This window comes from Cyprinodon variegatus, unplaced genomic scaffold (genome assembly GCF_000732505.1).
Source record: "Cyprinodon variegatus isolate N-32 unplaced genomic scaffold, C_variegatus-1.0 Scaffold587, whole genome shotgun sequence".
Lineage (NCBI taxonomy): Eukaryota > Metazoa > Chordata > Actinopteri > Cyprinodontiformes > Cyprinodontidae > Cyprinodon > Cyprinodon variegatus.
Window position 1 is genome coordinate 466,167 of NW_015151040.1, and position 15,965 is coordinate 482,131.

General features: G+C 37.7%; 1 protein-coding gene across 3 annotated transcripts in view; it reads left to right on the forward strand.

Moving 5' to 3' along the window:
• The first annotated feature begins 199 nt into the window (after positions 1-199).
• The window catches only part of LOC107095940 (membrane-associated guanylate kinase, WW and PDZ domain-containing protein 3-like), an 83,743-nt gene continuing 67,977 nt past the window's right edge, over positions 200-15,965 (forward strand). Inside the window, exons 1-2 of one of the 3 annotated variants that reach the window (XM_015392329.1) lie at positions 913-1,156; positions 6,275-6,349. In XM_015392329.1, the coding sequence (XP_015247815.1) occupies positions 1,074-1,156; positions 6,275-6,349 (158 nt within the window). In that variant the 5' untranslated portion in view covers positions 913-1,073. Of the gene's footprint in view, positions 650-912; positions 1,157-6,274; positions 6,350-15,965 lie in introns of those variants that run through there. The other 2 variants (XM_015392331.1, XM_015392330.1) reach the window with 2 other exon arrangements.

The window sequence follows — 15,965 nt, forward strand, 5'->3', positions numbered from 1 at the left end:
AAAAGTCAAAATTATTTCTTTAATCTCAGAATTCTGACTTTAATCTCAAAATTCTGACTTTTTTCTCAGAATTCTAACTTTAATCTCAAAATTCTGACTTTTTTCTCATATCATATTGAAATTACATTTAACAATCAGTTAACTTAAAAAAAAGAAAGAAAATTCAGTGGCCCTAGTCCTCTTCCTTGTGGCCCAGTGCACATCATGTTTTGGGAAAAACCAAGTTTTCATCTTGTTCTCACGCTTCTTAGTCCTGGAAGCAAAAGAAAAGCAGAGAGCGATGCTGTTGATGCAGGTAGGTTTCAGATGGACTAGGTGGGTGGGGTGGGGGGTGTTTTCACTCTTATTCTCCTCCCTCCGCCGTGTTCCTGAACACCTTAAGGTAACCTTCCCTTTGTTCTATCATCAGATACTTGCATCTAGAGAACATGTCAGGATCAGCAACCTGACTGAACTTTCTGCAGTTTTACCCTAAAAGCTCTGCTTTCTGCAGCAATGCGTCTGGGATCCACTTAAGGAGCACATTTTTCCTCAAACTTAAACGGATCCTAAGTGATTTTTATTTTAGTTTACTTTCATTGCACCTAAATGTTTGCTTTAAAAGGCTACCTGGGCGGTCTGAGAGAAATGATCTGAAGCGAATATGGAGGTAAGGAAATTGGTTCTTCTGCACAAGTTAAAATAGATCTTTTTCAGCAAGATCATCCATCCTGCGCGCTTTTTGCTCCCAGCTGCTGCAAAATTATAAGCGGCGCTGTTAGATTTGCCTGATAGTCTGATGCATGTGTGTGTGTGTGAGTGTGTGTGTGTGGCTTCCCTCTCTCTCTCCTCTCTTCCTCTCCACAGCAGATCACCACGGCGCTCTCAGAGCATCACTAGTGTCCAAACATCCCATCAGCCGCACACATCGTGTCTGACTTTCTCCTTTTTTTTCCTGGCTTTAACTGCGGCGATCGTCTCTCCCCACCAATTTACCAGGACTGTCGTTGCTGCAGCTGTTTCTTCTCCAAACCAAGCGATTGGTCCTAATATTTCTTAAAGTGCTGGCTTGTTCTGTAACCTCAGCAGGGTCAATGTATATAGACGCGTTCAAACGGATCCTCTTTGAAAGGCTGAACTGCTTGAAGAGAATGTGTGTGTGTCAGCGACATGGCAGGTCAGTGTTTTCATGTTTCTGCCTAAATGTGAGAAATTTGAGAAGCTGTTGGGAGGAATCAATTATATGTGTTGCAAGTGAGGGCGTGTGTGACTGACAGCATGGTGTCTGTAGTGAGTTTCTGTCTAAAAGAAAAAAGTCAACCATGTTTGGGATGAGAGTTTCTTTAGCAGCTGGTTTTGATTGTCTCAAAAAAGTTTTAATCAGTAGCACCTAAAATTATTATTATTATCAATAATTTGCTTGCCTACTCACTCCACATAAAGCCCAGTTTAAGGAGGACAGTAGTGCTGTAGAGGGTGTGTTATTGATGAAAGGTACATGCAATCTATAATGTATTTGATCATATTTTACTTAAAAATCTAAAATACTTTAACTAAAATTTTGTAACCTGAAAAGATATGCTCATGGAGGCAATCAGTGCTTCATCATTACCAGATCAATCAGGTTTTTTTTTCTCCCAACTCAACTTTTTGGGTTGCTGCATGATAAAACAGGAACCTCTGCTGAAATATTATGGATTTAGAAACCAACCCTTATAGTTCATTTATTGAAAGTTAAATAAATACTTAAGCATCAAGAATCATATCTAATCTAATAAACATATTATTCTGCTTAATTGGCCATCAATCTGGCTTAATCTGAGGCGAAAAGTCATCAGGAAGATTAGTAAAAAGCTGATCTAACAATGCAGATGAGGTGAGGGACACTATGTAAGCAACCCAGGATGATCAAATAGCAAAAATTATGCAAAAGATCCACCCACCATATAAGTACTTGGAGTGCATGTACATGCATTTCAGTGGGCTTAAAAAAAAAGAAAAAATTCTTTGATCTTGTGCATTGCAGGTACCTCTCAATAAACTGAAAATGACTAAATAATTAAATTATTTCAGTCAATCTAATAAGATAAACACTTTATACAGGTTTATTACACAGACTCCTGTTTTTCAAGCATTTTTTATTTCTGTTAATTATGACAGTTCTGGCATTGAGCTGATGAAAGTGACATTTCGCTTCTTAGAAGATTAAGATATTACATCAGGCCCATAAGAGGGTGCTCTGATTGAAAAATGTGGGCATAATAAAATATGTTCCATACCTGCTTTAAGGTTTTTATCTATTAAAAGACCTTTCAGTCCATCTTCTTGTCTGTTAGAGTCACAGCAGGGCTTAGCAGTCTATGAGCAAAGGGTGGGTTCACTCTGGACAGGTCGCCAGTCCATCACAGGGCAACACAGAGAAATACTACCATGCACACACAATTTAGTGATCCAAAATAACCTACCAGTTATGTTTTTGGACTGTGGGGGGAAGCTGGTGTGCCTGGAGAGAACCCATGCATGCACAAGGAGAACATGCAAACTTTATGCAGAAAGATAGTAGGCATGGAATTGAACCCAGGACCTCTTTGCAGCAAGGCAAAGGTGCTACAAACTGTATCACAGTGCATCATCCAAAAAAAAATAAATAAAGAGATAAATTATTCTCTAATTTGTTTGGATAAACCAAACAAAAAGCTTTATTCCAACAATTTTTGTAATTTTATTGGTATGCAGCACCATTATTTGGCATCGTAGCAATAATGATGACATTAAAGCTACAGTGTGTAACTTTTAGTGACATCTAGCGGTCAGACTGCAGACTGCAGCAACATGAACATCTCCCCCCCCCACCGCTCCTCCCCCCTTACAGTACGGCGAGCGTTACGGGACAAAATGTCTTCCACGACGTCCACATCACCTACCTTCTCAAGTGATGAGGTTTGTTTACATAGATAATTTTACAGATAGTATTTCATTACATAATACTGCCATCTATTGGTCAGTACCGTCTCAGTTCATCTCTCTCAACTTGCCGTAGTTACTTTCGAGCGTAATGGGCGATCTCGCAATCGCTAGTTTGTTGGCTCTGCGCTGCCGTAGCGCAAAGATGTCTGCCTCCATGGCTGCGAGACCCGCTCCTATGTAATTATAAATAACGAATTCTAAGGCAACGCAAATATTAAGGTTAAGAGGCTGAGCTCGTAGATGATGATAAAATAACATAGTTATGTATAATATATTACATTTCTGACTGTATATCCCTGTAATTATTACACACTGTAGCTTTAAATCCTTGTGTTGTTTTTTATAGCTCCACTTGAGATGCATCTTTTATTGAAAGAATTAGAAATGGCAGCACATTCATAAATACATAAAATACCTACTAACTTGTTATCGAAAAAGTGTAAAAGGAATTTAGATTTTAAAACTATATATGCATGTAAGAATAAGGGGGTATAATGGGGAGCCTAGGAATAGACCGGGCAATATTTGTTAAAGAACTGCCTCTCGTTGTGTTTGTGCATCAGGATTCTTTAGCAGCTGATGTAACTTTTTCTATCTCTATCCTATATTTGTTTTACGGTAAATTTCCAATCTCCTCTACAAATTACCTTAACGAAACCTAAATAGAAGCCTTTGTTTAAAGCACCTGCTCCCATTTAGCCAGCAATAGCTCAGACATTAGAATATTCTTAGTAATTCATAGGCAGGTGTGTGTGCATGCCCAGAAGTGCCTCGCTGCACTATTAGTGTGACAGTGTGGTGTGTGTATGTGTGTGTATGTCGCTGTATGTTTAGGGTGTGTCTTTATTTTAAAAGCAAGGTGTTTGTTCCAAAGTGAAGTGCACTGACAGTCATTTGAATTTAACACATTCAAGATAATGCCATAAGAATATCGAATTCATTTGTTAGGGAATGATCTATATGTGATGTTGGATTGTCAGCACATTCAGCACTCATCCTCCTCACACATCTTTTTAAAGGAGACATCCAGTCATCTTTTGTGAACTTAAGCTAAGCTGAAACTCTGGATTTTTATCCTGCTTGTGTTGTGCCTCTTTTTAAAAATACGGCCATGTTTGAGCCACTTGTAAGTGGAAATTCATGTTGACTTATAAGCACCACTCCCCCTTTTTACTGCTAACAAGAGGGGAGGATGAAGTGAGGGGCGCATCGTAGTAATGCATGTCATCTGGGGGTTGTTGATTGTCTAATTATGTTTCTCCAGCGTCCTTCGGCATCATGCATATTCATGCAGCTGTTTTGAGGTGGAAGTGTGTGTGTGTGTGTGTGCGCGTGGTGTGTGTAAGGTAGTTTACCCTTGACAGTGCAGGTCTATGCTGGCACATTCTCCCATCTGTGGTCCAAACCTTTGCTCCCAGCCACTGCATTTGAATTCTGCAGTTGTAGCCTGCTCTATTCTTAGTTCCTGACTCTTTGTGTGCAGTCTGGTATGAAAACAACAACAAAACATGCTAACCAGAAATGGGACCCATCTGCAGGCACATTTAGAGATTGTTTTGATTAACCGAAGCGCGTTTAAGTGATTTATTCAAACTTTGCAGGCAGATCAACTATTGAATGAGCAGGCGTGGAGTTGCAGCTTTCACACTGTCGTATTTGAAATGTCAAGCAGGCAATAAGTGTATCCTTGAGTGAGATCTGAGTTGGACAACTGGGATCAATATCAGGAGGGTAGACAGGCAGCAGGAGCAGGAGAGGGTCACCTTCATCCATCCCTACTGAATCAGCAGAATCTCTCCTAGTCACACACATGCACACGCTCAAAAGTCTGCTTAGGTTACAAAACTACGACCTCACAAAAACGCTCATTATAGTGAACCGAACCCCCCCGGTTCGCTTCTGAATTATTCATTTTGTTATTATGATATAAGCCGTTTCTTTCTGAGGTTGCAGCACGCCTCTCTGTGTTTATTCTCTTCCGTTTTTTCCTCCCAGACTGGATCTATTTTCTGTTTCATCCACCTTTAATTTTCCTAATCTCACTCTCGCTGTGTTCGCCCCTCTCTGCCTCCCTTATCCATCAGATAGTCAAGGAGGCGGTCTGTTCCGTTTAATTAAAACGCTACCTTGTCCCGATGAGAGCTAATCTGGGACCCCAGTGAGTGGTGTTACCTATTTAGTTACCCAACAAACGTGCTCATATCCCTTAAACTTCTTTTTACATTAAAGACGAAAAATGTATTTCATAGTGATTTTATTTATCAACATAAAATAATGAATACGTCTGAAATAGATGGGAAATAAACTGATATTCATTCTTTATTTTTACAGAAAGTTCAGAAAGGAGTTGCATTAATTATTATTTAGTCAGTACTTTGTAAAAGCAAGTCTTTTTTGGTATGTGTCCTGCACGTCTAGCATGATGCTGCCACTACTGTGCCTAACAATGGTGGCGGTGTATCAAGGGCCATCGTCATGCATGGTATTTAATTCAAAAAGTTAAATTATGGTCTCATCTAAAAACAGACCAATCATGAATATCTTTTCTGTCCCTTAAACAATTGGAGGAAAACTTCAAAAGGGATTTCTTATAGCTTTCTATCAATGACAGGTTTATTTTTGCCACTTTTGAGTAATGGAAAGTCCTCTCCCTAGATGAGCCTCCCCTTCTGCAATCCCCCAGATTAATCAAAATTAGGGAAATTATCTTAATCCTTGGGCATTTTGAATGTCTTCTTGTTCTAAGCAGCAAACAAGGGAGAAAACATCTTAAATGATCACAGATTAATAGAATAAATAGAAAACTTTGCCAGTGAAAAACTGAACTCAAATTTCTTGTCTAGTGTTTATTTACATCTCTTTCTAATACCACCCTGAACAACTGCCCATATTAACAACCATCACACTCCGCAGCTTCTCCTGTTATATACAGATCTTGTATGAGAAGTCATTTTAAACAAGCAGCCATGTCTTGGAGGATTTTTAGTTGTGCCAGACTATTTCAGTTTAAAGGAAAAGTCCGGTCACATTCAGAATTACAGATTTTGAAAATACTTTAAATAGGAAATTATTACATAGTATTCAATAAATGATACGTGTTTTTAATTCAGAGTAATTTTCATATGAATGGGCTTTACGGAGACATCCATGTTTGCCAAAAAGCACTACTGCCATCTACTGGTTTGTGATGTCACGGTGTGGTATCGGCTGTTGATCAAGTCCCAGTGCTGTATTTGGTGTTTGTCACAACCCACTATTATTAAAGCCATGTTGAAAACATTCGTCTTCCAAATGTTGGTTACACATTATGTGTTTTTTCTCTGGCCAGAAGTTCGATGGCAAATCCTCCCTCTTCAAGTTGGCAATCCAACGACGAACCCGTGGTGGATCATACACCGGAAAGGTGAAACAACAAATTTTATTTTTTCTTTCACTTTTACCCGATGTATTACAACATCCAGCTGCCATGCACGTGGGCATTGTCAGTTTCACTATAGCTCTGGTGAATTTCAATGGTGAAGTCCTCTGGAAATCTTCAATAATTGTTGTTGATTGCAGATGTGTCTAGTAGTTCCCATTGATTTTGCTTGTAAAGCGGGGAGAATGGCGCTAGGCTTACCGCACCGTGACGTCACTGCCGGAAGATGGCAGGAGGGAGGGGTTACTATATTTGGGAAAATAATTAGCCTCATGAGACCATCCTGATCTCGTGAGCTTTCAAGGTTTCACTCGCAAATCAGTCTGGAGACTCTCCGTTAAAGAAAATTTGGAGCCGTTCACCAAACGAACGTCCAATCAGCGTTGGCTTTGAGGCGGGTTGAGGTGTGACGCAACGACAAGCGCGACAGTTCAGTCTAAAGAACATGGCGGCTTCAGCCGATGAAACTAGCGTTAGCGTGGCTATTGAGCAAGTTTTATCGGAATTACAGAGTATTTCTTCACTGAAAGAAGAGCAAAACACTGCTCTGGAGGCTTTTCTCAGAGGAAAAGATGTTTTTGCTCTTCTCCCGACTGGTTTCGGCAAGAGTAGCCTGGCTATCACCAACATAGGCCAATCAGCTAACCAGTATTTTTGCTCCTTCCCAAAATTACAGATGGATATGCGGAGCAAATTCATCTGGCGGAGTCAGGTTAGAAAAAACTGGCTGCTCCCAGACTCACTGATCATAACGAAAATTCTTTTTTTTTCTTTTTTTTTACTGATTAACACTAAATTAATTAAATCACAGCAAACATGTTAGTTTTAGGTATAGACAATGATCCATTGATTATTCCAACAATAAATCATACAGTACAAACATAGGATATAGTTTTATAACCCAGCCCTGTTTTCAACCTAACTGATCTTTGCCGTGACCAGCTGTACATAAGCAAGTAGATAATCTTCTGTTCAGTGGAACTCTGAAAATAATTTTCTATATGTTTATTAGACTCAAAGCGGATGAATACAAATGAATGATGAACTTTTCAGATTTTTATTTTGAGAAAAAATAGTTTTTTTCTGCTTTCAGAATTTTGCACTTCTGTTTGTCAACCTGTGAAATTCAATCCCAATAGTCTATATAAAAGTTTTTGGTTGTGAGCAGTTTCAAAATGTAGGTATACTTCAGCACTGTGAGAATGATCTGTTATCGCCTTAGATTTCTGCAGATGTACACATCTCTGTACTGCATTTCCCCCCTGCCTTGACCTTGATCCCCTGACTCTAAATATACAGTTCTTCCCCTGAGGGAGCATCAGTAGGCCGGTTGCTGGTGTTATCCTTCCAGGTGTGTGTGAGAACTTTTATGCTTTTCAATGATTAAATATTTTTGTGGCCAACACCAGAGCAGTTTTAATAGTTTTTCATTAATGTCATACACTGTAGTAATTTTTGGAAACTGTAGAGTAAAATGAATGTTCTTTTTATTCTGTGCACCGGGGACTTATCAGCTTTTTTCCTTTTTAATTAAGTGTGTAAGAGATGCAAAATGCCTCAGTAAATGACAGAGAGGGGATATTTTTGTATGTGTTCCTCGGCTCACGCATTTAATCTTTTATTTCTAAATCTGTCACCGCTATCTGTTTACTGATGAGCAGTCCCGTGCCCTAGATTTGAAAGTGAGCGAGCATGGGTGAGGTTTACTACACCCCATGTTGCTTGTGCGCTCCAGTGCAAACGTTTGCTGGGAGATTTCAGAGCGTGCCTATAAGAGGATACGTTAACAAACCCTGAGAGTTTCCCTGGATTTTTGTCTTTCGGCTGATTGCCTCTCCACTAGTATTTAATTTCAAATGAATTTAGGGCCGCTGGTTTTTTTAAGATGCTTTACTTGGCTGACCCTTTGCATTAACCCAGGAAGTTGTTGTAAGATTAGCAGCAGTGGGCTTCATTACCAAGTTCTATGGCTTGGGACTTTCCATCAGAATCTTAGAGAGTTAAAAAAATCAATTTGCTGGACTTTGTTTTCAAGTTTGAAGACGTTTCGCTTCCCATCCAGGAAGCTTTTTCAATAAAAAATGTCAGAAACAGCGTTGAGTTTGAGGCTTTATAGAATGGACCAAAGCAAACCCTAGTTTTGGCTTTGAAAACATGCAAATTGAACCTGATGAGTGGGTCCGCCCCTTTGGAATGGGGGTCGTTTTGTTACCTTGTTAGCCTGTAATACCCGTAACCTGTGCATGTCTCTGAAAAGGGGACCGTTAAAGGGAATTGTTGGTCTGGCTGAAGATGCGAGGTGCTCTGGTCTCCTGTAATGGGGTGGGTGGCTTGCAATGATAGTGTGAAGGAATCACCTCAATTCATCGCTGAATTGTAGCTTTTAAAAAGCTGAAATCTGAGTCGTCGCCCCCCCCCCGTTTAATGTTGGTTTGTGCTGATGAAGATTCATAGTCATCCAGGTCTTAGTCAATCCGTAAAAGTTCAAAAAAATCCACTGGACTTGGTTTCCAAGATTTGAAGACGTTTCGCTTCCTCTCCAGGAAGCTTTCTCAATTCAAATGTCTGGATCCACAGTGAGTTTGAGTCTATATATAGACAAGGCCTTGTATCGCTTGGAAACATGCAAATAGGAACCGATGAGAGGGTCGTTTGGTTCCATTGTTAGCCTGTAATATCTGAAACCTGTCTATGATTCTGAAGGTCAGTCGTTAAGGAGGTATTGTTCACCGGCTGGAGCTACCTGCTCCAGCCGGTGAACAATACCTCCTTAACGACCCTTAACGTCTTCAAATCTTGGAAACCAAGTCCAGTGGATTTTTTTGAACTTTTACAGAAGGTTGGTTTTTCTTTCTTACCATAGATGGCTTCCCTTTTGCCCCTCTCAAACCACCTATCCTCTCTGTCCAAAATTTGAACATCAAATAAATGTCCTCCGTCCATAAGGTGTAGATGTACCGCAGAGTCTTGTCCCGAGTAGGTCGGTCTTCTGTGTTGGGCCACGCGTCTATAAAGACTTGAACTCAACGCTATTTCTAACATGTTAAATTGAAAAAGCTTCCTGGATGGGAACAAAGTGGATTGTTTTATTTTTCCTTGTTTTGGAATGACTATGACCTGGATGACTGAGAATCGTCACCAGCATTTTTAGAGAATCATTCTTGCCATTTCATTATCTGTCCTGAAATATCTTCCATGAAAATGTAAGCATTAACTGGGCAAATTCAAAGACTGTGCCTTTAAAATTACACAAAGAAACATGAAATAATCTTCAAGTAGTACTATATATGCCAAGCATTCTTCCTGATAGGATTTACTTTGTCCTTTTTTAACCCTAAAAATAATTTTTGCACCTGGTGCGATCAGCAGGCATAAACATTATTTTGTGCCTTCACCAACTGCTGGAAGTACTGATTCACTCATCCATCAACTTGGCAGCTTTTGTACGTTTAGCTCCCGCTTCAGTGAACACCAACATTTATATTGTTTTCCATGCGCCACTTTTCTCTCATCCCTCTTGACATCCAGTATTTTTTGCACTTTAGCAGACTTGATTATGGACTTTTCCTTCACCGGGCAAGGCAAGCTTATTTGTATAGCACAATTGAATACACGGACAATTGAAAATACATGAATTAGACAATAAAATAGAATGAATTAGATAAAAAAAATACAAGAACAATAACATCTGAATACAGATAAAAAAACATAAGTAAAACAAATAAAACAGCTGGACCACAACCTTAAACTAATAACACCTCAGTTAACAGTTTAACTTCAACAGTTAAAGGTAGTTCTAAACACTTGGGTTTTCACCTTTGACTTAAAACACATCTCTGTTGCTGAAATACTGACATGCATGGTGCCATTATTTCCTCAATAACTTGCTGCACATATGCCATATTGTACCTTTGGTCACATTGTCTTGTTATTGTAAATAAAAAAAGAATAAAATAAAAAAATTCCAACAAAAGGAGAAAGTACGTGGTGTAAACCAAAAATGAAGTATATTAAGCTAACGAAGTAGCATCTTTTTGTTTTCTACCAGTGTAAAAATTCAAAATGTCATTGTACATAACCATAAAGTCTGGGAGATTCATGCAGCATCAGAGATCAGAGCATCAGAGATCAGTTTCATCTTTAATAGCCGTTTGCGCTCACAATTAACTCCTGATGCCCATTGTTGCAAATATGCAACAAACCCTTTGTATTATGCACACAGCCAAGATGGCATGTGGATTCCCTCAGTGCCAGTTATTACACATTCAGTGTGGGCCTAGGAAACTTTGGGAAGCTCTTGTTTCCGTTACAACTGGTTCCTAATGCTGTATGTTACCATTAACCTTTATAAACTTTGTCACAAATAATAAATAATAATTATTACAATTTTAATTAAATGTAATTATTTTAATAATAATTAAAATAAATGGAAAGTTTAGAAATAAAAACTTTATCCTTATTAATATATACATGTATATACATTTGTTTCTTAAGAGGTTAAGGAATTTGACATCTGGCGGCTGGTTTTTCCAAAAAAAAAAAAAAAGATTTAAACAGTTTATGTCCAGGTTGTGGGTATTCTGCTCAGATGCTTTTCTTCTGAAGCTACGCGCTGTTCCTGCTGCTCAAAACGTGCTGCAGGACCTTTTGCTGCACCTTGATTCGCGTCAACCATTGACTTTGCTTGTAGACTAGCCGCTTCTGCTGATTGCAGTCTGCACGTAGCATTAGACCCATTTTAGTCCTGGATGAGGGAAGGTCAGCCCCAATCATCCTCTATTTGTTTCTGTAGTTCGGACTGGTCTGCTGCTGGGTCCCAAACATTATCTTTGTGTGAGAACCATCTCCCTGAAGCCTACCATCATTTCCTGATTAACTGTTTAAGCTCCAGGTGGTTCTGTGGGCACCAGCCTATCCACCATCTGTCTGTCCTAGATTAGACCAATCGCAGCATTATTGGCTGCAAGTTTTTGGGAGTTTCATGGATGGGTTCGATGTTTGATGAGGTGCAGCCATTTGTGTACGTGGAGAGGGAGAGAGGAGAGAGATCACGTCCCTGGAGGGCTCCAGTGGCTGACAGTTCTTATGTTGGAGAAGCTGCCTATCTGTCAGGAAGAAGGTGATCCACTGACAGATAGCGGCCGGCAATCTCAGTGAGTTTCTAGGAATAATGTGGCTTAAAATTTTTGCTATTTATTTAGTTTGGATTAATACAATTTTAAGAGCAATCTCCAAAAAATTCAATCTTATTTATCTTAAGGATTGGTAGATTTTTGCAGGCATGTCTTATATTGATCTAAAGTTGGGCAGTATTTCATGACGAACATTTTAAACAGTCTTTGAGCTTGAATGCTTTGGCAAATCGAGCTAAGATTGAATGCATGACTAAAACAAGCAGCAACTAACATTTTTATTGTGTTTAACTCAGGTTTGGAGTTTGAGAGCAGAGTTTCCCCTGAATCACACCTCTAATAACACAGCAGTCTGTTTGTACCCAGCTCACCTGTCCAGCTCATCATGTTCTTTTAAATCCCAGCCTCCAGACGGCTTCATGGCGTATACCTTTTATAACATCTCTACCCTATCTCATTCCTCTTCCCTCTCCTCCTCCCTCTCTTCCTTGTTCTGTCATCCTTCTCCTTTCTTTGTCAGCTATTTTCATCATCTCCGTTAATAAAAGGAAAGTGACCCTTATTATTCATCCTTTATTCGTATCATCATTTTCATCCCTATTAGTTCATCCCTTCGAATCATTATTCCCTCATTCCATTTTACACCTAATTCTTTAAGGCATTCTTATCCGAATTACCGCATCCCTCTCATCTTTTAATGTTATTCCCTTTTAATGCTTATTCGTCTAACTTCGTCATTCATCATCCCTCTCATTCCACGTCCATTTCATCCCTGTTCTATCATCTAATCTCATCCCCCTCATTCCAAGATCCACAACATCTTTATTTCCTTATTCCTTGATGCTTAATTAATCTCTGCTCTCTTCTTTTCATGCTTGCTTAATGACTCTTATTGCTCCATTCCTCTCTAATCCCTGTCATTTTCCTCATTCTTTCAACAGGCTATTTATCGTTTGACAGGGTTTGTTCTACTGTATATTAGCAGCTTCAGTGGAGCTCCGACTCTGAGCCTCCATCACTAAAGACACCAGCAGTGAATCTCCTCCATAAATCTTTGAACTCAAACTGTTGTGGTGTGGTTTCTGCTGAAGGGATGGTGATGTGAACACATATTTTTGTACATAAATGATCAGCATCCCATAGCACTTGAGTGTTTGATTTAAAGGCTCCGTGATTCGGTAGTTAATCCAGAAATAAATCACTTTGTTTATGTAACCGTATAACGTATGACTCAGGATTCATTGCTATATATTCAGACCTTAAAGAATCCCAATCCTTTTGGATTGTTTATTCACTGCCAGTATGCGCTGAGGGACAAATAAGGCCTTAGACATTCTGGTCACACTTTAGCTGACAGAACACAGAGTCAGTCCATCAATATCCACTGAAATTCACATTTAGGAAAGACAGCTATTCACCGCATTGAACTTTCAGTGCACAACCATAAAATACAAAAATGCTTACAGAAAATTAAAGAGCACTTTAGCTCAGTTAATTGAATTTATTTTCTTTTACTATCGTTTAATTCATTTAGAGCGTAAATAACTTACAGTAACCTGAACGAGCATTTGTCTCCTTATATAGTTCTTAACATACTTTCTTTTTTTGTCACTTTCATGATTTTTAGCTTCTCAAACAAACTTTGATATCAAACAAAGATAATCATGGTTATATAGGATTGACCAACTACAAGAAAATGTATCAAATCACACCAATCATTAAATCCTAGCACTCTCTTCCTGTTAGTCAATAAATAGATAAAAAAATATATTTAGTGAATCCTGAATCTTCATTGGTCTTAATTAGAGCTGAAGCAATTTACCAAATGAATCGTGATTAATCGATTATTGAAATAACCATCAACTAAGTTAGTATTTGATTAATTCTTAACTGGAGTCTACAGACTTGAAAACATTGCTTTAGTCGACAGAGCAACCCACTTAGAGCAGAAACTGTATAAACATTGTAAAAAAAAAAATATATATATATATATATATATATATATATATATATAGATATAGATATTTTGCATTTAAAATAATAAAAAAAAACTATTTTTATCCCTCAATATGCTCTATTCAGAAATACTCAAGTGGAAAAGTCTTTGTCGCAACTGGTTTAATTCTGTGAAAAATCTTCTTCCTTCAGCTATCACATTATTAAATAATTAATCGAAAAAGTAAACAACATTTTAATCGATTTGCAAAATAATCGTTAGTCGCAGCCCTAATCTTTATACATTTTAAAGTATTCCTGAGATAAACAGCATTCAGTTTATTCAGCATTTAGTTTACATGTTTGTCAGCTCTGGATTAAGCTACATGAAACCTTGAGATGTGAAAAAAAATGTTATTCTTTACACAGACAGACAGACAGACAGACAGACAGACAGACAGACAGACAGACAGACAGACTTTATTCTGGACTCAGGGTCCAATAACTATATAAGATAAAAAGTACAATACAAGTATCAATTAGATAGGAAATTTAAGGAGACAGGAAGTGTCTCCACAGCTTAGACTGGTATCGGATTGCACTACGTTTGGTGTCAGTAAATGACAAGATTATATCATTGCCGGATGCATTTATCCCACAGATAAAAGTATACATTAACTTTCGTAAAACAGCATGTAAGGTATTGACTCTTACTGTGACAAACATCTCACTTGCACTAGTCCATCTTGGCCATTTTTAAAACTATCCGCAGAGCATCTTTATGGGCCACCTGTAGCCTTTCCAGGCTGGATTTTTTTTCTATATAGACCACAGGTGAGCAGTGTACAGAGAGGTACAATATGCATTAAATACTTCCACTTTTACTGCATCAGTACATGCACCAAATGTAGGACCGAGGGTATTAGCTGGAGCATACAATATTCTACATTGTCTTCAGATATCATCATCATCTGACATCATCGTTATATCAGGTCTGAAGCTTTGTTTTTTAATCTATCTTTAACATAAAGTCCCTCCCTTAGTTTATTGTTAGCATGTCAAAGCTATTATTTTTATGAAGTTTTACATCTTGTTTAAACTGTAATCTGTAAATGCATTTTTTGCTTAAAATATAATATTGTTATCTCTATTTATTTTCCTGTAAAGTGCATTAAATAATGAATTAGTACAAACATATCTAAACCTACTTAGTCTGTTTGACATGAATTAGAAGAATTGTATGATCACAATGAGTAAAAAAAGGCTTGATAAGTGCAATAATTTACCGAAAAATCCATTTGTTTTCAAAGTTTTCTTCATCTTTTTTTTTTAAGTTTTAAAAACTTGGCTGCAGTCAAAGCCGATTATGTCAGTGAGTGATCTACAAGCTGAGGGTTGGCTTTGATGGGGATGAGGCCCGGCATCCAGATAGACATCAGGAACATGTGGAGAGTCACGAAAGCTGACAGTCGTAGCTTTCTTCTCCCAGCCTGACACATTTTATCGATAACGGGGAAAAGGGGGCAGAGAAAACAACGCTGTTCTCTCAGGGAAAACAGTCTTTAAAAAAAAGCTATTGAAAAACATAAAAAATGTATTTCTAGGGACCATTCTTCTCTTTGAGAGCACTTAAATAAAAACAGTCTTTCTTTTTATTTGTTTTGGCTCAAGCCCAGATGAACATGCTACTTCCTGGCAGTGGATAGATTTATTGAGGCTCTGGATTTATTACTGTCTGAAAGAGAACTGCTGCATCTCAATAATTGCTTTTACCTTTTCTTACAATACGTGGGATTAAAAATGTTGTAAAAAATTTGAAATGATCATGTATTTATAAGAAAAATCTTTTGTTTGTACCTTTGTGAATTTTAGATTTTACCTTGAAATAAATCAGAGCAAAGCTTTTTAACAGCCCTGCCAGAACTAATTTAAACAAAACAAATCTAGTTATTCTTGTAGGTTAATTAGTGTGTATTGCTTACTCTCTTCTTTTTTTTTTTTTTTTGTTTTGCCTAAAAGTCTTACAGGAAAATTTCTGGCCTAGTTTCAAAATCTACTTCCTTTTGTTTCAGTTTTTCTGCTTCGTAATGTTAAAAATATTGAAATACTCAGCTTTGTGGTTAATTTTCTGAAACTTGGACACTCACTGTGGAAAGAAATGAAAGAAAATAACACAATTTTTATGGAGGATAAAAACTGCCAAAATTAAATAAATAAATAAATACAGCAATAAATCAATGATTAAATGTGTCAATAATTAGTTAAATGTGGAATTAAATAAATAAATGTGTCATTCATTAATTAAAACCACGTCACTAATATAAAGTGCCACAATTAAATAAATAAATACAGCGATAAACAATTAATTAAATGTGTAATTCATTAAATAAATAAGGAATTCAATATATAAATGTGTCATTAATTTAATAAAATATGTCTTCATTTTATTAAAAAATATATATAATTATTTCAGTTTGCATTTAATTATTTCATGGTCCTGTGTCGCAGTGGATCGAAACCATTAAAAGAATCTG